The sequence below is a fragment of the Archocentrus centrarchus genome, chromosome 6 (genome assembly GCF_007364275.1).
Source record: "Archocentrus centrarchus isolate MPI-CPG fArcCen1 chromosome 6, fArcCen1, whole genome shotgun sequence".
NCBI lineage: Eukaryota > Metazoa > Chordata > Actinopteri > Cichliformes > Cichlidae > Archocentrus > Archocentrus centrarchus.
Window position 1 is genome coordinate 19,275,203 of NC_044351.1, and position 21,134 is coordinate 19,296,336.

Sequence of the window (21,134 nt, forward strand, 5' to 3'; positions counted from 1 at the left end):
TGCAAAGGATTTTCATTCAAATATTAAAAAAGACTCTTTATATTTAAAATTATGTTAGTTTTAAAATTCATGTTGAGCCTCTGAAAATGGGGTACTGTGCATAATAATGTAATTCCTATATAGTTAATGCAACACTTTTGTTAAACCCCTGAAATAAAAGCTGAATGGCTGCATTCCAGTCACATATTGACTGTTTACATTAAAACCCACTGTGGCAGTGTACAGAAGTAAGAGTATAAAAACTGGGTCTTTGTCCCACAAATTGTGGCTGTAACTGTATAAAACAACACAGAACTCATCAGACCAAGCCACCTTTTGCCATTGCCCTATGGTCTAGTTCTGATACTCAGACTCATTGTGGATTCTTTTGGCAATAGACAGGTCAAGATGGGCACTCAATACCAGTCTGCACTTACAAAGCCCCATATGAAGTACACTGTTCTGACACCATTCATTAGTATTACGATTTTCAGCAATCGCATTAGTAAATCTTCTGTGAAATTGGAGCGCACACGCCAGCCTTCTCTCTCCAAAAGAATCGGTCAGCCTTTAACTCCTTTGACACTGTCACTACTGATTTTCCTTCTTTGGGCCTTTTTTAATAGGTACTATCCACTGTAAGGCCTGCTGTTTTGGAGATGCTCCTACCCAATCATGTACAATGATCCTAGTTTGGTCCTCTAGTCCCTCAGAACTTTCTTCTTATTCATTTTAACTCCTCAAAACACATTGACATTAAAAGCTGAGCCTACGGAACCCATCCATTGTAACAAGATAATCTATTATAAATAATCCAGCTTTAATCACCAAAAAGCCACCACTGTCCAACAACACACCCACAAATAAAGAGTTTTTCAGGGTAATTCAAATAAGAAGGTAAACAGAAAAAAATGTTTTGACACCTGTTATTATACCAGAGTCCACATCTCACAATACTAACATTGTACAGAGTTTCACCACTTTTGGATTGATTGTGTGGGTGGGTGCATGCATGGCTGTGCATGTACACTGAGTAGGTGGAAAGGACAGTATCACATAACCTTATCCTTAATATAGTATGCAGAATAAAAGGTATACAAACTCCTAGGGAGCATTTTGCACCTTAACGCCATTCTTAGCTAAGCCTCCATAAAACAGCCTCTGTCCAATCTGATGTTAGGAACACTAAGAGGTCAGCTGGCTGACCTCTCAGCGCTTGTACACACTTACTAGACGACAAAGGTGGCTGAATATTAATTTTAAGTTATGTTAAATCTATAATACAATTTGGTAGCAATATCTTAGCATGCAAAGAATCAAAAAAGTAGGATAATTTATCATTATTAACAATATAGACTATAGACTTTCCTTCATAAAAATCTACTGCCAAATTATTTTGTACATTTTGCATCTTTCTGTTAACCCATTTCTAGCATTTGAGAACTATTATTCAAGAGGTTTAATAAATGTAATCCTCTCACTGATCTGTATAAAGTTTTGAAGTTTGTCAGTTCATCAGTATTGCAGTACAGTTTAGATTTACTGGCCAAACCCAGTGAAAAGGGGTTGATTCACAAAATTTCTGGAAATCTACCATTCTTCCAAATAGACTCACTGTTGGGGTCAAGGGTTCAAGTTTTCCCTATATTTCTGATTTGTCTTTAAATTATCCACTTCATCAGCAAAAACATCACCAGCCGCGTAGACACAGGACATCCGAAAATGCCCTGTTGTATCTGGCACCAAGGCATTGGCAGAAGTTTCACTAAATTCTGTTGCCAGTTCAAAGTTTGTATCTTCTCACAACATAGTTATTAGATTATCACCACTGCAGATCATGAGCTCACGCTAAACCTTGCTGTTCCTACACCTAGCTACTTCCCCCACATCCAAACGGTGGTCTGCAAGAGCCAGCTGTTCAATTTGCTGCCTGCAGATTAGCATTGCTGAATCAAGCACGAAACCTTGAGGATTACAATCATAAGACACTAAAATCTTAAGGACCACAGCAGTTAGTGTTGCCAAACTGACAATAATGTGCACATTATTTTTTAAAGAAGTTTTGGATTGATATAAATTGCATTAATAAGAATGGCATCAATCCAAGCACAATTCTTGCTTTGTATAAGAAATAATTAAACAATCTCAAAAATTCTGTGACCCAACCTACACATATGGTGACCTCATATCAAAAACCAGTGGGAGGAAAGCAGCTGCCGGGAAATTATCAAAGTACACCTCTGCCACAGATTCTTGGGAAATTCTGAGTGTATAGTATGTGCAGTTGTGTGCCTATTAACTCGGGCAACATCAACAAGTTCAGCAAAAACTTTAATAAGTGTACAAAAACTACAGTAATTCTTGAAACAGTCGTTTTCTCTCAGACCTTTTCAAATTCTCTCCTAAACAGTCCACGAAGGGGTTTATTTACACATTTAATGATATATTATATGGCTCAAGAAATAAAGAGGAAAGACGGAGCAGTGACAGTGAGAGCATTTTCTGTATGTACTTAAGGAAATGAACGACGTAAAGAGCACAATCAAATACAGCACCCGTGCTACTCTCTTCCCATGGTTGCGTGCATTTCCCTTTTAATATGTGACAAAATGGAGAAACAGTGAGTTTCTAAAAAATGCAGCTGGATTTTTCAGGGAAAAAGAAGTCTGACCTATTTCTCTGAATGAATGAAAATGACCTACGCTGTGGGCCTGCTTGAATCTAAATTGAGTCACCAAGGGTATCCTGTGCAACAGTGTTCTGTTTGATTTAGAAACTGCTCCCCTGCTGATTCAAGGAAGAACAGGGGATGGCTGTGCCCACTAGGCCTTGAGGGGGGAATGTTTCAATGGCAGATGTCTCCAGGAGCACCCTGCTCCTAGGCTCAGCATCAGACAAGCCGAGCAAAACAAATGCAATTAGGTGCAAGAGGCGCAGACACAAACGTGCCCGCATGCATACATCTTCTTGGTAAAGCCTAACACCCCAAACTGTCTGCAGTCAGTATTAAAAGAAAAGCTCTAAAATTCTCTTTTAAATACTTTTGATTCAAATTAGGCTTATGTATGCCTTTCCTGTTAACTGGGTGACAAATTATTAATTCTGACAACATAAAGGGTGAAAGAGGGGCATCACTGTGGGAGTGTTTGCTTGATTGACACGCGTCTCAGCCTATCACTTTAAACAAAAACGACACGACAAAAGTCGGTGCTTCATCGCAAAACATCATTTTTAGGAACCTTGAGGTTGTGTGGATCCCCTTTGGTTACAAGCTGTGTGTAGTTCTGAAGTTACTCAGACATCAAAAACAGGAAAATATAAAATACAAGCCTTTGCCTTTCTAGTGAAAATGGACAAATATAGCTTCCCTTAAAAAATAAAAAAAAAACTACAATAAAGGGTTTCCACAATCAGCTTATTAGAACACTTCTGTGAATGAAGCCTTTACCACAGTATGAAAGGAAATACTTGTGTAAGGATTTACTGGAGCTTTATGACACAGTTGAGCTGTAATTTCGAGGTACACGTCATATTTTCTTTCATACACAAATTCAACAATGTGCTGAATGAGGCCTTTCTTCTTGCTCACCTCCAGAAAAAAAAGTCCTCATACTGGACCACAGTGCAAGTGACTGGAAAGCTGACCACTACCTGCTTTGCTCTTTTCTATGCTGATGTGTGAGAGAAGCCCCTCTGCCTGACTTCTTGGCCTCTAGCTGACCTCCCTCTGCCTGCAGACAGACCACTTAACACTGCCTCCCCACCTGTAGAGATGTCTGAAGAACAGACCCCACTTCAAAGCCATGCAGTCAGTGATTGGGCCATGATTACCATGGGTACTTGACTCGTTTTATCTCCTCTGAAGAACTTAACTTTTTTAGGGTCCACAAAACATATATGTTGATTGTTTAGAGTAATACCAGATGAAAAATGCATTAGTTATAATGTCCTCCCGGTGCAAAATGTATATAAAAATAAATTTGACATGGTGCATTTATAATGAATCTAATGTGGGGGTTTTTTCCACAGTGATATGTTATGAAGGTCATTTCTCTGCTTAGGTTTTTGAGTAGGTAGGGGAACTGGCACAGATGTTTGCAAGGGGCTGTCATTCTGTATCAGTCAAAGAGCAGTTTGATAAAGCAGCACTGCCTCAGTGACATGAAAGCCCAACTGAGTTCAACAACAGCCGTCATCTCTGCTCTGCTTTTCTGTAGCTAAATGCCACTGACAGGAACAGAATTCACTGTGGTAACTGATCAGGTGCCAAGTGCCCTCTCCCTGGTGCCCTGCTGCACCGAAGCCCTCCATGGAGCTGGTATGGCCTGGCTTGGCCTTGAAACCGCGGGCTCTGCTTTGTAGCTCTGCCCTGGACTATTCAAGCTATCTCCAAATCACACCCGCCTACTGTCAGCTGCCCGACTCACAAACCCAAGCAAACAATTTAAAAGGAGGTAATAAAGGCCTGCTTAGGAGGCAAAGTTAAGACAGCAACATTGATTTGATGCAAAACCTCCTCAAATCAGGTGGCGTTTATTACACTAGTGTTGCACCTAGCTCAAATAAAAGCTGGTATTAGTGATAGAAAAGAGGTATTATTATGAAGGTCTTTGTCAGAGTACGTGAATGTGTTTTAAAAATACCATGGCAATGAATCAGTGGCCTCACTATCTTTACAGGCAAGGCAGAACTGGTAGGTTTTATCAACCAGGCCAACAATAAGAGAAGCATACAGGGACCTGGATGAAACCAGGCAGTGGTGTTTGCAGTTATTGTTCGGCTTCAGCTAAAAGTGAGATTGCTGTGATTTAACCATAGAACAACCAGCTGTTGTGTGTTTCATCACCATCTTCATGTAAGCCACCTGGCACCAAAAAAAAAAAAAAACAAAACACTGGAATGGTTCATATTCCATGTCTGAAAAAGAAACCTTCACTGATTCACAGCCTCAAAAAGCAAATTAGGTATTAGAATAGGCTGCAAAATATATACCCAGCTGTCTCGGATGAAGCCTATATTACATTGCTACATCACAAAGGTCTGTGACTAAGCATAGAGGTCCATGTTTACAGCATTGTACTCCCAAGACTCATCCCAAACCGTCGAGGAGATCTGTGGCCTCGGTGTGTCTGCCTCCGTCCAAAATTAAAGGTATTTGCACTGGAGCTGAAGTTGACTGCATCGAGGCACGTACTCGCATAAAGGCAGGTGCACCTGTCTGCAGTGGCAGCCTTTTGTGCTCTCTACCAAACGAGCCACGAATCTATGTGTCGCGCCGTGCGTGCAGAATAAATAAATACAATAAAATAAAAAACATCCGTGTCTCTTACCGTTCCGTTTTCAGTCATTGCTCTCCATCATAACGTTTTCAGTCCAGACCTCTGACGAGCCGTTTATTCCTATCAGGCTGTGTCACTCACTCCCTCTCTCTCGCTCATCCCCATGTCATGTTTCTCTCCGCTGCAGCAGAACCAAGCCACGCCTCCTCCGGCAGCCGCGTGACGTCTGCCTCTGACGAGCCCCTTTGCACACGCCCTCGCATGCGCATGCAGCATTTCGCCGCCAGAGGCCGCTGTGAAAAAAAGAAAAAAAAAAGCAAGCCAGCGAAAACCCCAGACTGCATAAAACTCCGGTGACTACAAGGCTATTCCACTGAATGTATCTCTGTTTTTCTCTGTTTGAATTACTTAGAACAAAAAGAGAACCCTAGGCCTAATTTTACATAATTTTTGTTACTGAAGTCAAAATGGGTGGTGGGGTGGTGGTGAGGAAGGCTACTAGGCTGTTAATGGGTTAGACAAAAGGTTAGGGAAATCTTTGAAATAAATTATTCTTGAAAAGCAGCCAACATGTGCATGGCTTGAAAAAATATATAAAATCACAATTTTTAACCTAAAAGTTTTACCATACACAGGACAAATCTTGAGTTTCTGCAAGAATGCAATTCTCCAACTGTATTTAATGGTGATATTAAAGTAGACCTACCTCACAGGTAGATATTTGGTTTGGGCTCTCAATTCCAGTGTTCAGGGAAATTATGGTCTATCCGTCTAGCTGTTTATCTACTGTGACTCACAGAGACTGGGTGTTTTCTCATTTTGTTTGGCTCATTGACTAAATGCTCACCGCGGTCCATTCTCATTGTCCAGTGTTTCACTTGAACTGGTCCGGCAAGTTATCTCTGGGCTGGTGCCTCACACCGAGCCCCATATCGATCCGCCAGCCTTACCTGCCGCACGGACACTGCGTCTTTGGAGACAGTCCTCACTGTTTGCTGTTTTTCTCACTTTCAGCCGAAAGTCCTCGGGCACAGTCATGAGGTCCTTCGTCGCGTTTGTGATCTTCTTCGTCTTCTGCATCGGATTTATTGGATGTAAACCCTCGTCGCCCTGTCCGAGTGGCCAGTTTATGCTGAAGAACCAGTGCGTCCTGTGTCATCCCACCTGCTCCGAGTGCGACGGACACGAGCTGTTTGAATGCACTACCTGTGGAGTTTGTGAGTGTGATTTCCTTTGCATGTATAACGCTATAAGGGAATATATTACTGACGGCTTTCTCAAATGAAAAATCGGCGATGTTTATTAAATGTCTATTTCATTTAATATACCCACGGATTTTTTTAAAGTCATGTAGAGAATGTGTGAGAATAACTAAGTTTTTATCATCATGTGGCAAAAATCCAACATAGTATCTATGAAACGAGCGTATAAAACCACTAAATGTGTCTGCCATTGGCCATATAATTCCTGTTATCAAACAAAATTTTAATTGTATTTTAACACACAGATGCCAGATTCTAACAAAGACCTGTCAAAGACTCATTAATCCAAATAGTGAATTTTTTTACTTTAAGGCAACACAAGCCTATTTAATGATTACCAAGCTGTTTTTAAAAGGCTTTTGTTCTACGAGGAGCATTCGGCTCTGGTTTACCATTTACTCTTGTTAAACAGTCAGAGATTGGCTGTAGGACCTGTTTTTTTTTCTGTCACAGGGGTACCTTTGAAACAGGTAAGAATTGAATGTATGATCGTTTTTCAGCCGAGTTTTCACGGTGTAATGTGATCATGTCAGAAAGGGGCCTTTGTTAATCAGAAGGGAGAGAAAAAAAATCCCCTCAGGCTGGAAGTATTGCAGTTGCAGTTCACTAGGCTCAACCTGCAAAAGCTGCAAGTCTCTCCTTTTTTTTCCCTCAAACTGAATACACATTACCACAACAACAGATTTTTTTTTTTTTTTTTTACTGATTATCTTACTATACATTCATTAATTGGGTGGACTGGTGGTTGGTTGTCATGGTCATGGCATGCCATATTTTTCTGATCATGCTGTGATTGAGGGAAGTGGAAGGGCAAAAAGGCAGCAGCAGCAGCTCGTGGGCGCTCTCCTCCCTGTCTCACAGATCTTCTGTGCGGTGCTGAGGAGATGAGACAATGCTGTAACTCGGCCGCTCTCAGAGATGCCTCAGGTGCCACAGGTGCCTTGCTAGGCTAGTGGCAGGTGGCAGAGCATTAATCATTAGGGCCAACACAAGGCTGTCTCTGCCTACAGCTCTGATCTCTGGTCTCCCTCTAATTGCCAGTGTTTATATTAGTTGGAGCATCAGTCAAGAAGGGATCTCACACTGCTGCTATCTGCAGTGAGTTTATGATGATGTTTATGCCTTCCATTTGCTGCCACTATTCTCTGTTTCTATTAAATATGCTTGTGCAATCTCTGAATCCGGTGTCACCGATTCACTTAGTAAGCTTGGTCTTTCATTTTCATTGCCCAGTGTTTCACTTCAACTGTTCCAGCAAGTTGCTGTACCTCTGGGCACACGGTTGGTGTGTCCTTTTAACTCGCCTTCATCCAACAGCCAAGTGGATGATGGAAAGATTAAAGTTTATCTCTGTGTTTATTGTGAGAATCTGAATGTTTTTCAATTTCTGGGGATGGCAAATAGCACTCATTTTTATGATAAAGAAAAATAGAGTATGCTAACAACTCCTCCGTGACCTCCTCTACTTCTTTAGATGAAGACGGACAGGAACGTTTCCTCCACCAAGGTCGCTGTCGGACGCACTGCCCACGGGGATTCTATCCTGACAGGGGTCACTATGCCTGCCTGCCCTGCATAGCCAATTGTGAACTCTGCACAGATGGCAACATATGCGCCAAATGTCGGGGACACTACAAACTTCACAGTGGGGTCTGCCAAACATCACTGTGTGGCATAGGTAAATGTAAAGCAGAGTTTTTGCGTAGGTTGTATCTTTGCCTAACAGAGAGGCATTCAGTATTCTGGGTCTCTGTGTTTCAGGGCAGGTGCAGGACCCTGATACAGGAGAGTGCATTGACTGTGAAATTGGCTGCAAAACATGTTCCACAGGTAAACATGCTTTCTGTATGAGGCCCACACACCATACTGTTGTCTCCCCAGTGTAATGAGGATCAGCGATGTATATTAAAACCCAGATGATAAAGGTGCACAATGCAGTTTGTTTCTCCCCATGAATGCTAATTAATCACCTTTTCTCCTCTGTTCCCAGAAGACCCTGAGATCTGTAGCAGCTGTGTTGAAGGTTATTTTCTGTGAGTTTTTTTTTTTAAGCTTACTATTATCTTTTAATAACTGTGTTTCCCTCGTGTTCTGCGATAAAGTCACCCACAGCATTTCCTTTACATCCCTTACATTTATGAACAAAGGTGTCAATTAGAAATCAGTTTTTCATTATCAATTAATTTGACCAGTATTTTCTATTACTATGATTAACAAATTTTAAAGCTGCTCAAAAACAAGGAAAAAAACCCCACAAATAAACAACAAAACTAATGCTGATTTAAATTTTTCTGTTTTTACTAATAATTGCTAATATTCAGTTCATAGTCAGAAAATAAAGTCCCCAAATATTGAAAGGTTGTAAACAGTAACACTAGAAAAGTTGACTTTATTGTTTGTTTATTTGACATCAAGCTGTCATACATGTGCATGTGATATTTCATGATTTTTGGTGCTATGATTTATTCATACATTTTTTTCCTATGTGGTTTTTTTTTTATGGAGATTAAATATGCTGCCACGAAACAATTAACCTCAAAACGACCCTGTAATTGTTTTTTATTTTTCATTGGTATTGCTTTGCAGGAGAGAAAAAAAAGAGCTGGGCAAATGTATGTGCACTGTGAGGCGTTATATGCGCGGTCTTTTCACAAATTGTTTATCAGAATTTGCTTAGTTTTCTTCCCTCTTCAGAAAATTGCATCTATATTTCTGTTTACACCAGCTTATCAATTGGATGCAGTGTGCACCACAGGTTATAGAGCCAGAACAAACCCCCAATTGTGTACTCTTCCCTTGAGTTTAGGCCTCCTGGAATCGTGTGAGTCGGGTTACCTTTCTTTCAGAATCATACGCTGTTACCTGAGCTTTGGTTTGAGCTCAGAAGAGACTTAACAAAGTGAGTTCTTATATTTTGTGTGAGGAGCGCTGGAAAATAAAGAAAAACAAGGACAAATAAGTGGAAATCAAAGCCAGTAGCTGTGACTATATAGCTGCAGCATTTTAACTTTACTGACTGCTGAGATGGGATGAAAGAAAAATCCACCACTTCACTGCACTCCCCTCCTTTTATTGATGTTACACAGGCAGTCTACTTTTCTGCATCTGCTTGTGTAGTTTTCCTTAACAGTCGTGGCTTTAGAGATTTGAAATGACTGTTCAGCTTCACATTTAATGTAGTTATAGCTATTATATATCTACCATGTGTAGCAGATAGAACTGAAATAAATATAATACAGCAGGGAGCTGTTATAAATTGGGAAAACAGCCGCACTGGGACAGATTGCGACAGTTTACAGCACTTAGAGAAATTCCTCCATTTGAGGTTTCGCTGGTAGTAGTGAAAAATGTTAAAGTTCGACAGCTTTGGCATAACCATGAATCAGTGAGGCCAATGTTGCTCTTGCATTAAACACTGCCTTTTAAAAGAAATCACAGCGTGATGGATGTTTGGTATTTATTGGCATTTACCTTCCTCCCCAAGGAACCAAAGAAGTGCAGCTAAACCAAAAATTGCTGTGATTTTTTTTTTCTTTCTCCTCACTATAATTTAAACCATTCATTTCCTGGGGCTCTCTCTTTTTGGAGACTACCTACAGCATATTTTCTTCCCTATTAACAAAGCCCAGGAGTAAAAGACCTAAACAAAAGTTGCGTTGGAAATGCAAATGTGCTCTTCTGGAATGGATAGCCTGATGTTTGCACAGAGGGATTCTTAAACATCCTGCAGGTTTTAAAGCAGAGTACTGTTTCCTGGCAAGAGACAGGGCCTGGTTTGCACCAGCTGCTATTGTGAACTAGTTGATGGATGCAGTGTGGCGCCTCCAGCTGTTCCTCCTCAAACAACCCCCACATCTTAGCCCCAGATCCAAGGCAACGCTGTAGGAAGGGCAGGTTGGGCTGTCACTGGCCAGATTCCCTCATGTAGGAATAGCCAGTAGAAGATGTTGAATTAGAAAATGTTAGTGGCTTATTGCTGCTTAGCTTGCTTTATTTTGGGTCCCTCTTTCCTTAGTGTTTTTAGTGTGACATCTTTGCAAAAGAAATCTACACTTTTTTAGGCTCGTTTCTAGGTCAGCTGTCTCATATTTAATAAGACAGTTTAAGCCCTGAAGGACTGATGGAATAGGTTAATGACAGAAATCACCCCATACCCATGGGCTACAAATAAAATACCAATTAACTTTTTGCCTTAAGAAGAAAATAGAACCACAATATGCTTGAAGGAAGCCAGCCTACATTGTGCTTCCTCTCCATTTACCATCCGTACTGTTGTTTGACTGAATGGTATCATTTGGGAGATGAGCGTATTGAAGTCAATAATTCAGCTACAGGTGTGCTGTGGAATGACACAATATTGGGATTACCTCTTGCATGTGGTACGTTTTGTGTTTTTGCTGGCATCAGATCCCAGTGCTTTTCATCAGCTTTTTGATATCGCAGTAGTTTTGTTCTGCATGTTTGCTTTGCAAAACAAAAGTCTACTTTTATTTAATAACCGTGGCAGGGAGTTCAAGGAAAGGCCACTGACCTTATTACATGCACATAGACAAGTCCTATTCGGGACAAATACTTTGCTCATTGCCGGGGAATATTAATTCTCAGCATATAAAACAAATAAAAAAGAAACAAAAAACAAATGGATTTTGAATGAAACTTTTCCTGCAGTTTCAGGCACCAGTGTCGCAGACATTGTCCCCAGAGCACCTATGAGGACAGAGGCAGACGTGTCTGTCTCTCCTGCCCAGCGCCGTGTGAAGACTGCAGGAATAACACACACTGCCTTGCCTGCCAGCCTGGTTACTTCCTCAGTGGTAGTTGCAAATAACAATCCTGTTTATATGTTTTGTTTAGTACTGGCATACTAAATGATTCAGGCCTTCCATTCCATACTAAAAGAGTATATTCAATATATTCTTAAATCACTATGCTCGTGAGAGTAAGCAGTCATTCTGTCCGAAGACAAATGAAAGCACTCCGAGTCTTAATTTGGATTGCAAATCATGTTCGTTTCAGCAAATCTGTAACATGAGATATGCAAATGTATGATTTATGTAAACAAAGAAGTTGGATTGCATTTTTGTGTCCTATAGGCATGGGAGGAAAAAGCTTGGAGACTGTAAATAAAGCCTGAGAGCAAAGTTATAAGAAACAAAGATTGGCGAGCACGCTGCTACACTAATCGGCCTCTACCTTCTCTGGCTACAAGGTCCAGTTTAAAAAAAATCTAGGTCATTGTTTTGTGCCTGGGCAGTCAGATGGAATTTGGAGAGAGTGATCTTGTAAGGGCAGGCAAAGGAGAAAAGTGAACGGCTCACTTTTGGGAATATGTACATCGGAGCCATTTCAAAAATAAATATTGTGTTTTACAAATAAAAGTAACTTCTTAGTGTTTCTCTTGACATTCTTTCTACTTTGATGTCTGGTGTCTAAAGAAAATAGATAAAGAAGAAAATATAGAGAAATATGTATTGTCTGCTATATTGTCTATGTTTTCAAGCTGTGGTATTGCCAGTATAGATGATGTGTGATAATAGAATAATGTCATAATAACATCACTTCCTCTCTGTGCCTCTCTGTGTCAGAGGGACAGTGTATTAAACAGTGTCCTCAGCAAAGCTTCCATGACTCCAGTGGGTGGCGCTGCCAGCCTTGCCACAGCTCGTGCCAGACATGCCACGGACCTCGTTCAGCAGACTGTGACCTTTGTCCTGGTGGGAATTTTCCTCTACATGGACAATGTCCTCACATTAACTGCCCTTTGGGACAGTATTTTGATGGTAAGTGGAACAACTATGATGAAGCCCAACTTAGGCTGGTTAAAAAGAAGTTTCATGAGATCCACTGTAATCAAAGTGAACAATGGACAGAGTGGCATATCAGGCCACAGCTGAGTCATAGATAACACTTGTAACATGATACTTCACTGAGTCTCTGATGGAAATGATTGCTTTTCTCCTCTGAGTGACCCTAGAGGTCAGTACACTGTCCAAGAAATTTGGAGGGATTCGTTGTTTTGCTCAAGGACGCTTTAGGAAGGTGAATGCTTGCTGCTGAGCATACAGGCTTAAGCCCTGCTGAAGGACCTCCGGGGTCATCTGCCTCAATCATCTACCTCTCCAACTGCTTCCCTTTCCTGTCTGTGTCACCAGCACTCAGATACAGTACTCCATTGTTGTTGTGATCAGCCATACACAGTTAGTAAGCTGATATTTTTCATTTCTGCATCACTGACTTTATTATTAACTCTCTTGCATGGGTAATTCAGCCCTGTCAGGAGCAGTTCTCATTCAGGCATCAAGTATTTTTCCAAGCAGTACACTGCTGCCTATTGTAAATAAAAGCTTCACTGATTTTTTTACCTCAAAGCACTGTGGTGAATTACAACAATTATTAAGTTGTGCGTTTGCAATTCAGTGTATTCTAATACCGGTACCTGTTTTATCCATAGACAAAACTGAACATAAATGGTTTAAAAGGAATGATAACTGTCTTCAGTGTTTCCTTCTGAATACAGAATACAGTCATCCAAGACACCTGAATATTAATCACTTTGAATTATTTCGGCCCATAAAGCCTTTTTATACAGTCTGTGTTCGAGATGCTTGCAATTTGTTATGGTTCCCTCTTGTGGTGGGGATAGGTAAAACAGGCTCTGCACTATTATTATTTTAATTCCAGGGAAATATGGTGAATGTCACACATGTGATGCATCCTGTAAGACCTGTTTTGGCCCACAAGCACTGGATTGTTCTTCTTGTTTTAAAGGTAATATTTGCAGCTTTTGATCATTCAGAGTCAATTGGAAAACGAGCTTAATTCTTTAATGTGTATTTTGTGTGTGTGTGTGTGTGTCACAGGATATTTCCTGGATCAGGACAGTTATTGTGTAGAACAGTGTCCGCCTGGCTCATTTGCCAACTCTGCCACTCAGCTGTGTGAGAACTGCTCTCCAAACTGTGAGACCTGTGCGGACACCAGTGATATCTGCATCAGCTGTTCCAAAGGCACTTACAAACTTTTTCTCCACCAAGGCCGATGCTGGTCTAATTGCCCAGAGTAAGCAGTTTGATCAGTTAACCAGTAAAACAAACACAAAGCTTGGCAATGATGGCACGGTCTTGTTTACACTTTGCTTTTCTTTGTGTGTTATGGTTTCTCTTGACTTTAATTTTTAGAGGTTACTTTGAGACAGCAGAGGGGTTATGTGAAGCCTGTGACAGCTCCTGTCTCACATGTGATGAGATCAAATCCCAGTGTCTGTCCTGTGCTGATGGCTACTACCTGGAGAGTGGTATGTGTAGACTCAACTGTTCGCTGGGAATGTACCCTGCAGAAGACGGTACCTGCAGACGATGCCCCCCCCACTGTGACATTTGCTCAGATGACAGGACCTGCTTCAGTGAGTTGTTACCATAGTCAACAGATTTTTAAAAAATCTGAGGTTCTAAACTGATGAGGGATTGTAATACATCCTAAAATCACTAACTTGTGTTATAACTTTTCCACCCCTCCATCAAATAATTCCAGGGTGCAGTTTCCTTTACATGATGTTGAATGGTGAGTGTAAGGCCAGTTGTCCCAAGGGCTATTATGAGGACATGGAGGAGGGCCGCTGTGCTCAGTGCCACCCTACCTGTGGCAGCTGTTCAGGGCCCTTGGCAGATGATTGTGAGACCTGCTCAGCCATCAGCCCCAAGCTCTATAAAGGTGTATGTTCAAAGGATTGCCCCACTGGTACTTACTACGAGACTGCAGCTATGGAGTGTCAAGGTGAGCCTCTGGATTCATAAATTTGGTTGGGTTTTAAAAACTGGCTATGCTGTTCTACAGCCAAAGTGCTGGCTGATTGGCTTGAATTTTCATTATGCTGCTAGGTCAGTTCTAAGACCAAAAGTTCTTGATTAAAATAGAAATGATTATAATACATTTCAATCCCTGAATTTTGCAATACAAAATGGCCCAAATTGGGGGTAGATGCAAATTTTCAGATGGCCATGTTTCCTTAACTATTCATCCAATTTTTTATGAATTGAAGTTGTATCAAGTATGAAATACAACTGTCAAATTTTAAATCCAGTGATATTACCTTCATTTTTCCTAGTAGCAGGAAATCTGTAATGCTGCACATTAAAGCTACATGTTTTTTTTTAAACTTACAACCATACCCCACAAATAATATTCTCTCATTTCTTGTGAAAGAAAATGAGAGATTTTCAGGCAGACATGTAACCAAATGTTGAAACCAGTGCATCTGCATGTCATAATACTCTGGGTAACTGATGAAACTGGCATTATCACAGCATTGTAAACTGGCATGGCTCTAAATAAATTCAATCTTTCTTTTTTCTTTTTTTTTTTTTTGTGAATTGAGGTAGAATAACCCAGCAATGCTTTCTATGATAGTATTTTATATCAAACCAGCTCCATATAGACCTTTTCTGATTTTTAAAATGTTAAGTAACAAAGAAAGGTGAACTATGAAGTAACCATAAACAGGTGAGACAATATAAGCTGACAATTTATGGTCAAAAGAAAATGGATGGATGGATGGTAAAAAAAAAATAAGTAAGCTATTTTAATTATCATATTTGGGTTCAGCACATCAAAATCCCTAAGAAATAAAACATATTATCGCTGAAGCATGCAACTTCTGAAAAATTACTCGCCAGTGCTATTTTTGATTTTTACTACTTCTGGTGAGATCATAAATCTGTGACGCCACTCAAATCAAAAACATATTTGACTAATCAGTTTGCAGGAAGTCTCCTTAGCAGCACCGCATTGCTTCCAGCACAGCTTTCTGCTTCACTCAGCACAATTGTGCCATTCTTAGCGCTTCCATTTGTGTGTCTACAATACAATCTACTGTGTCAATAGAGCAGCCCTTCAACATGAATTTCATTTTGGGGAAGAGGATAAACTCACGAGGAGCCACATATGCCTGAGGGCCTATGGTGGTCTTTGTGTTGGTGTGGTCTTTTCAGTATGCTGTAGGCCAGCACATACAGACTCAGAGAGAACTATCTAAAAAGAGCACACTGGAAGTGATCCAGAGGTGCACAATGACATAACCTTGAAAGCTTGATCAGCCAGAAAACAGAGATCGACAGAAAAAGTGTACAGAAGGAACTGTTGTCTAGATATGCCAAGCACTATTTACATCAAATGATAATTATTTACCTTTTAAATATGGTTATCACACGCTGTTGTGTCAGTGTGGTACTGTAACATTAGAGTGATGACGTCTGTCTTGTTTGGCTGTGTCTAGAGTGCCACCAGACTTGTATTAGCTGCACCGGGCCGGACGCCAACAAGTGCACCCAGTGTGAGAAGGGACTTGTGTTGGATCCAAACACATTACTATGTGGTGTGACAGGTGATACCGCCTGCCCTCAAGGCACCTACCTACACAACGACCAGTTCACCTGCAAGAGTTGCCACCGACACTGTTATTCTTGCAAGGGGCCAGGCAACGATGACTGCCAGACCTGCGCTGTTCCCAGATACCTTCACAGTGAGCATTTTCCATAAATTAAAGTGCAGACACAGAGGTGGTTTGTGGCATAAATGAAAATCAGTATAAAACAGATTGTTTTGAAGTCAATTTATTGTGCAAAGACCAAACAAATCAGAACAATTTCTCTATAAAGTGTTAGCTCTCCAGGGGCTTGAAAATAACCTTTCCTAACTAAATGAAAATTTTGCCTGAGTTCTAGACTTTGTCTTTGCATTTAGTGCTTTCACAGCTGGCTGCATGACAATGGCTTTTCTAAAACTGTTTCACACTTTCAGTCCAGGTTTAACAGATCTGTGCAATTGAACAACTGTTGGATGAATCGTTTGCTTCTTTGAAGTGAATAAACTAGCAAGTCGAGATGCTAACTCTGTTGATGTATGCTATTTTCCAGACAGCACGTGTGTTAGTGAGTGTCCTGCTGGTACATATGCCACCATACAGGAAGCTGATGCAAAGATGTTGGGATTCTGTTTCCCATGTGACCACATCTGCTCCACTTGCACTGGTGCATCACCAAGAGACTGCCTTACCTGTTCTCCAGGATATCTGCGGCTCCTCCAACTCTGTGTCATGCATTGTCCCGCTGGGTAGAAAGCTCAGTGCTCTACCACAATATTGTTAAATGTTTACTTTATTGTTTACTTTATATAGACAAATGATATGTGCAAATAGCCAGCTGACATTCACATTCCTGTGATACAGAACTGCAATACAGTATTTGTTTTGGAAGTTAATATTTCTCAAGGAGAAGGCTGTAATGTGGTTTCTTGTTGTTCAGCAGTAGGGTAACACATTCTAAAAACATTTCTTCTCAATTACATATGTGATAAACGTGATATCTGAATGACTCCGAGCATTAGATGTCCATGGATGTCTGATTTTTTTTTTTTATGCATTTCTTCAGGTATTACAGGGAGGGCTCCCAGTGTCATAAATGTCACCAGTCCTGTGAGTTGTGCACGGGACCAGGGCCCGAGTCCTGCAGGGCTTGTTCACCTCCTCTTCTAGAGCTGAAAGGCACCAAGCTGTGTGTCGAGCACTGCCCACGCCGCTTCTATCCGCTCAATGACATCTGCAAACAGTGCCACACCAGTTGTCAGACATGCATAGGTACGGATGAATTATTTCAAAGGCTTTTTTCTTTTTTTTTTTAACATTTTGTTATGTTGCAGTTCATTTCAGTTCAATACCCCCATAATGGAAATAGGAAATTTAATTTAAAGGAAAACCTGAAATATAAGAAAATTATACATGATTCAAAACATTTTTTACAAATAAAAATAATAAAGTGCGGTGTGCAAAAGTATTCAGCCCCCTTTTCTCTGAGTGCAACCAATTGCATTCAGAAGTTGCCTGATGACTGCTAATGACTAAAAAGAGTCCACTTGTGTGTAATCTGATCTCATTACAAATACAGCTGCTCCGTGACGGCCTCAGAGGTTTGTTAAGAGAACATTGGGGAGTAAAGAGCATCATGAAGTCCAAAGAACACACCAGACAGGTCAGGAATAAGGTTGTGGAGAAGTTTAAAGCAGGCTTAGGCTATAAAAAGATTTCCCAAGCTTTGAACATCCCACGGAGCACTGTTCAATCCATTATCCGGAAATGGAAAGAGTACGGCACAACTGTAAACCTACCAAGACAAGGCCGTCCACCTAAACTTACAGGCCGAACAAGGAGAGCACTGATCAGAGATGCAGCCAAGAGGCCCATGGTGACTCTAGACCAAATGCAGAGATCCACAGCTCAGGTGGGGGAATCTGTCCACAGGACAACTATTAGTCATGCACTGCACAAATGTGGTCCTTATGGAAGAGTGGCAAGAAGAAAGCCATTGTTAAAAGAAAACCATAAAAAGTCCCGTTTGCAGTTTGCCAGAAGCCATGTTGGGGACACAGCAAACATGTGGAACAAGGTGCTTTGGTCAGATGAGACCAAAATTGAACTTTCTGGCCAAAATGCAAAACGCTATTTGTGGTGGAGAATTAACACTGCACATCACTCTGAACACACCATCCCCACTGTCAAATATGGTGGTGGCAGCATCATGCTCTGGGGCTGCTTCTCTTCAGCAGGGACAGGGAAGTTGGTCAGAGTTGATGGGAAGATGGATGGAGCCAAATACAGGGCAATCTTGGAAGAAAACCTGTTGGAGTCTGCAAAAGACTTAGGACTGGGGCGGAGCTTCACCTTCCAGCAGGACACCGACCCTAAACATAAAGCCAGGGCTACAATGGAATGGTTTAAAACAAAACATATTCATGTGTTAGAACAGCCCAGTCAAAGTCCAGACCTAAACCCAATCGAGAATTTGTGGCAAGATCTGAAAACTGCTGTTCACAAATACTCTCCATCTAATCTGACTGAGCTTGAGCTGCTTTGCAAAGAAGAATGGGCAAAAATTTCAGTCACTAGATGTGCAAAGCTGGTGGAGACATACCCTAAAAGACTTGCAGCTGTAATTGCAGCAAAAGGTGGTTCCACAAAATATTGACTCAGGGGGGCTGAATACTTTTGCACACCGCACTTTTCAGTTTTTTATTTGTAAAAAATGTTTTGAATCATGTATAATTTTCTTTCCACTTAACAATTTTATACCACTTTGTGTTGGTCTTTCACATTAAATTCCAGTGAAATATATTTATGTTTGTGGTTGTAATGTGACAAAATATGGAAAAGTTCAATGGGGTATGAATACTTTTGCAAGCCACTTAATAAAAGCAAAAACAAACTTAACTCAAAAGCTCTCCCTACAGTACTTGAAGACAGGGCTGTGTGGAGGCACCAATCTGGAGACACTGGCCTCCAATATTCTTGTAGGGAACAAATTTGGAGCCACAAGCACGCTTTCTAGAGTTGGCTACCTGCCAAATTGAGCAATCGTGAGAAAATCACCTTTGAATTAGAGGTGGTCAAGAACCTGGTGGCTACGCTGCATGCTTTCTGAATGTGTTATATATTTCCAATAGTGAGCATTCACTTTTGCATAAGGCATCTGCTCAGTCCATGTATTTGTATTTGCAGATGCCTCACCTCAGGGGTGCTTGACGTGTGATTGGGGCAGCACTCTCCAGGACAAAGTCTGCTATCCACGTTGTAAGGAGGGGCGATACTTTTCTGAAAAGGTGGGTTATGATTTATTTGCCATTTTGCTATTGTACTACTGTGTATCTCATAATCATAATATTTAAAGGCAAATCTCAGGTGTTCTCTTTAAAGTATACAGTCTGTCTACAGACACTAATTGATCACATTACTCTGGAAATGAATGCAATAATAAAAATGTTACATGAAAATTTAGGTCATGCATATATAGGTCAGATACCACTGAGGTTCACTGGATGCCTACTGGTCATTTGTGACATTACATAAAATAAAGTCCGCATACATCCTCTCAGAATAATCACTGTTTATATTGTCATGGCCTCTCCTCTGACCTGCAAGGTTGGTGCCTCCTGCAGGCAAAGGTGGGCCCAGAGTAATTGGAACCACTTGTCCTCAGTAATTTAGGCAGGGCTCATTCTCCTCTCTCTGCTCCTCCAGGTAAACTCGGTTTGTCTTTTGTTTTAGTTTGGTTTTGGGTTGCAGGATTGTTCCAGATTTACACATACATGTCCACTCACTCATGCATTGCACACACTCAACATACTGACATATCCACATCTCATATTTGTTATCTTTCATTGGGTTTTGAGTATACTTTTCAATAAACCTACTTTGATTGGCCTATACCTTTGCCTCCCCTCATTTTTTGTTATGGGCCATGGGCCGGCCTGTGACAGTACTGCGTTGTCAGGCTACAGTTAGTAGAGTAGAAACAGTGCTGTATAGTGGCCATTTGTCCACACTAAAACAAAATCAAATGCAGGTCAAAGACAAACTCCATACCATAAAGTGCATTTCTGAAGGTTTATTCACCATATTCCATCAAACCTATAGATATAGGTACATTAGCCTGCAGCCTCACTGTCACCTGGTAAAAAACATATGTCCCTATGCCTGCCTAACTCGTCCCATTTTACCTATTTATGTAAAATAGGCTTGATCGGCCAGAAAAAAGTTAACTCAGATTTCCCAAAGAAAGAGAAACTACAAATTATCCTGAGCAAAAACCAATAAAATAACTTAGCGTTTTAATACAAAAATGAAAATAAACCACAAACAACTCTAACATGCTGTTTACAATCTGTTTCAAGTATCACACAGTGGGCCTTTTATTTGCCTAATGGTTATGTGTCTAACTATTCAATTGTAGGAAAGCTGTGAGCCTTGCGACGAGTCATGTAGGCACTGCTACGGCCCCGGACCTGACCACTGTCTGACTTGTCACACTGACTCTGCTCTTCATGCTGTGGAGAACCGTTGTGCCCGCTGCTGTCACACTGCAGGGAATTACACTAATTGCTGTGTTTGTGACAGCCGCTCAGGTAGAGATGCTGCCCATCATTAGCAAAGTAGAACTGTTTGGATGCCTTTAATTATTTTTGTGTTTTTCTAGCACTTTGTGTGGAGGCCCCCCAGCCCAAATCAGGAGACAGCCAGGAAACCGACATGAGCTTGTCCTCCAGTGCTCTGAAGCACACCTCAGCTGCCTTGCCAGTTGTCCTGCTGCTGGCAGTCGGTTTGGCACTAGCTGTATTTGTCTTGGTTAAGGCCCATACCAGGAAGAGGCTTTGTTGGAACCAGAGCTATGAGAGACTGAGTGGTAGCGCCAACATTAACATGCCTCATGGTGTGCCTGAGCCAGATAGCGGAGATGAGGTAGATATGGTGTATACCAGTAAAGGTGGATCAGTATACCGCTGTTACAGCTTCATCCATGAACAGGACACAGATGCAGACCAGGATGTGGACGAGAACACCTGTTTTAGTCAAACTTAGATGGAACTAGCGCTTACAGTAATTAAGGAATGTATTGTGGATACTCAGTATCAAGATTGACAAGCATTCAGAGTTAAAGTAGTCAATGTGTAAAAGAGAATGAAGAGATAATTTGCTTTGGTACGTTTCTTTTGAGTTCAGGTGAATATTTATTCTATGAAGTGCCTGTATCTGTATAATACACATTCTTAGACAAGTGAGTAAAGACTGAAA

The 21,134-nt window shown here is 41.0% G+C and overlaps 2 protein-coding genes across 4 annotated transcripts in view; one reads left to right on the plus strand and one right to left on the minus strand.

Moving 5' to 3' along the window:
* otud7a (OTU deubiquitinase 7A) overlaps window positions 1-5,840 on the minus strand; it is a 48,607-nt gene extending 42,767 nt beyond the window's left edge. For both annotated transcript variants that reach the window (XM_030731779.1, XM_030731778.1), the window contains exon 1: window positions 5,310-5,840. The gene's annotated coding sequence lies outside the window, so the exon portion shown is untranslated. The remainder of the gene's footprint in view (window positions 1-5,309) is intronic.
* A 10-nt stretch (window positions 5,841-5,850) lies between these two features.
* LOC115781870 (proprotein convertase subtilisin/kexin type 5) lies at window positions 5,851-21,134 on the plus strand. 2 transcript variants are annotated; one of them, XM_030731776.1, is made up of 16 exons: window positions 5,851-6,475; window positions 7,995-8,198; window positions 8,282-8,350; window positions 8,511-8,553; window positions 11,189-11,334; window positions 12,106-12,300; window positions 13,202-13,288; window positions 13,381-13,579; window positions 13,699-13,922; window positions 14,051-14,293; window positions 15,792-16,037; window positions 16,432-16,627; window positions 16,945-17,150; window positions 19,065-19,165; window positions 20,296-20,467; window positions 20,539-21,134. In XM_030731776.1, the coding sequence occupies exons 1-16, from the start codon at window positions 6,295-6,297 to the stop codon at window positions 20,919-20,921; spliced, it is 2,895 nt and encodes a 964-aa protein (XP_030587636.1). In that variant the 5' UTR covers window positions 5,851-6,294; the 3' UTR covers window positions 20,922-21,134. The 2 variants fall into 2 exon arrangements, with proteins under 2 accessions (XP_030587636.1, XP_030587637.1); XM_030731777.1 differs by having other exon boundaries at window positions 8,514-8,553.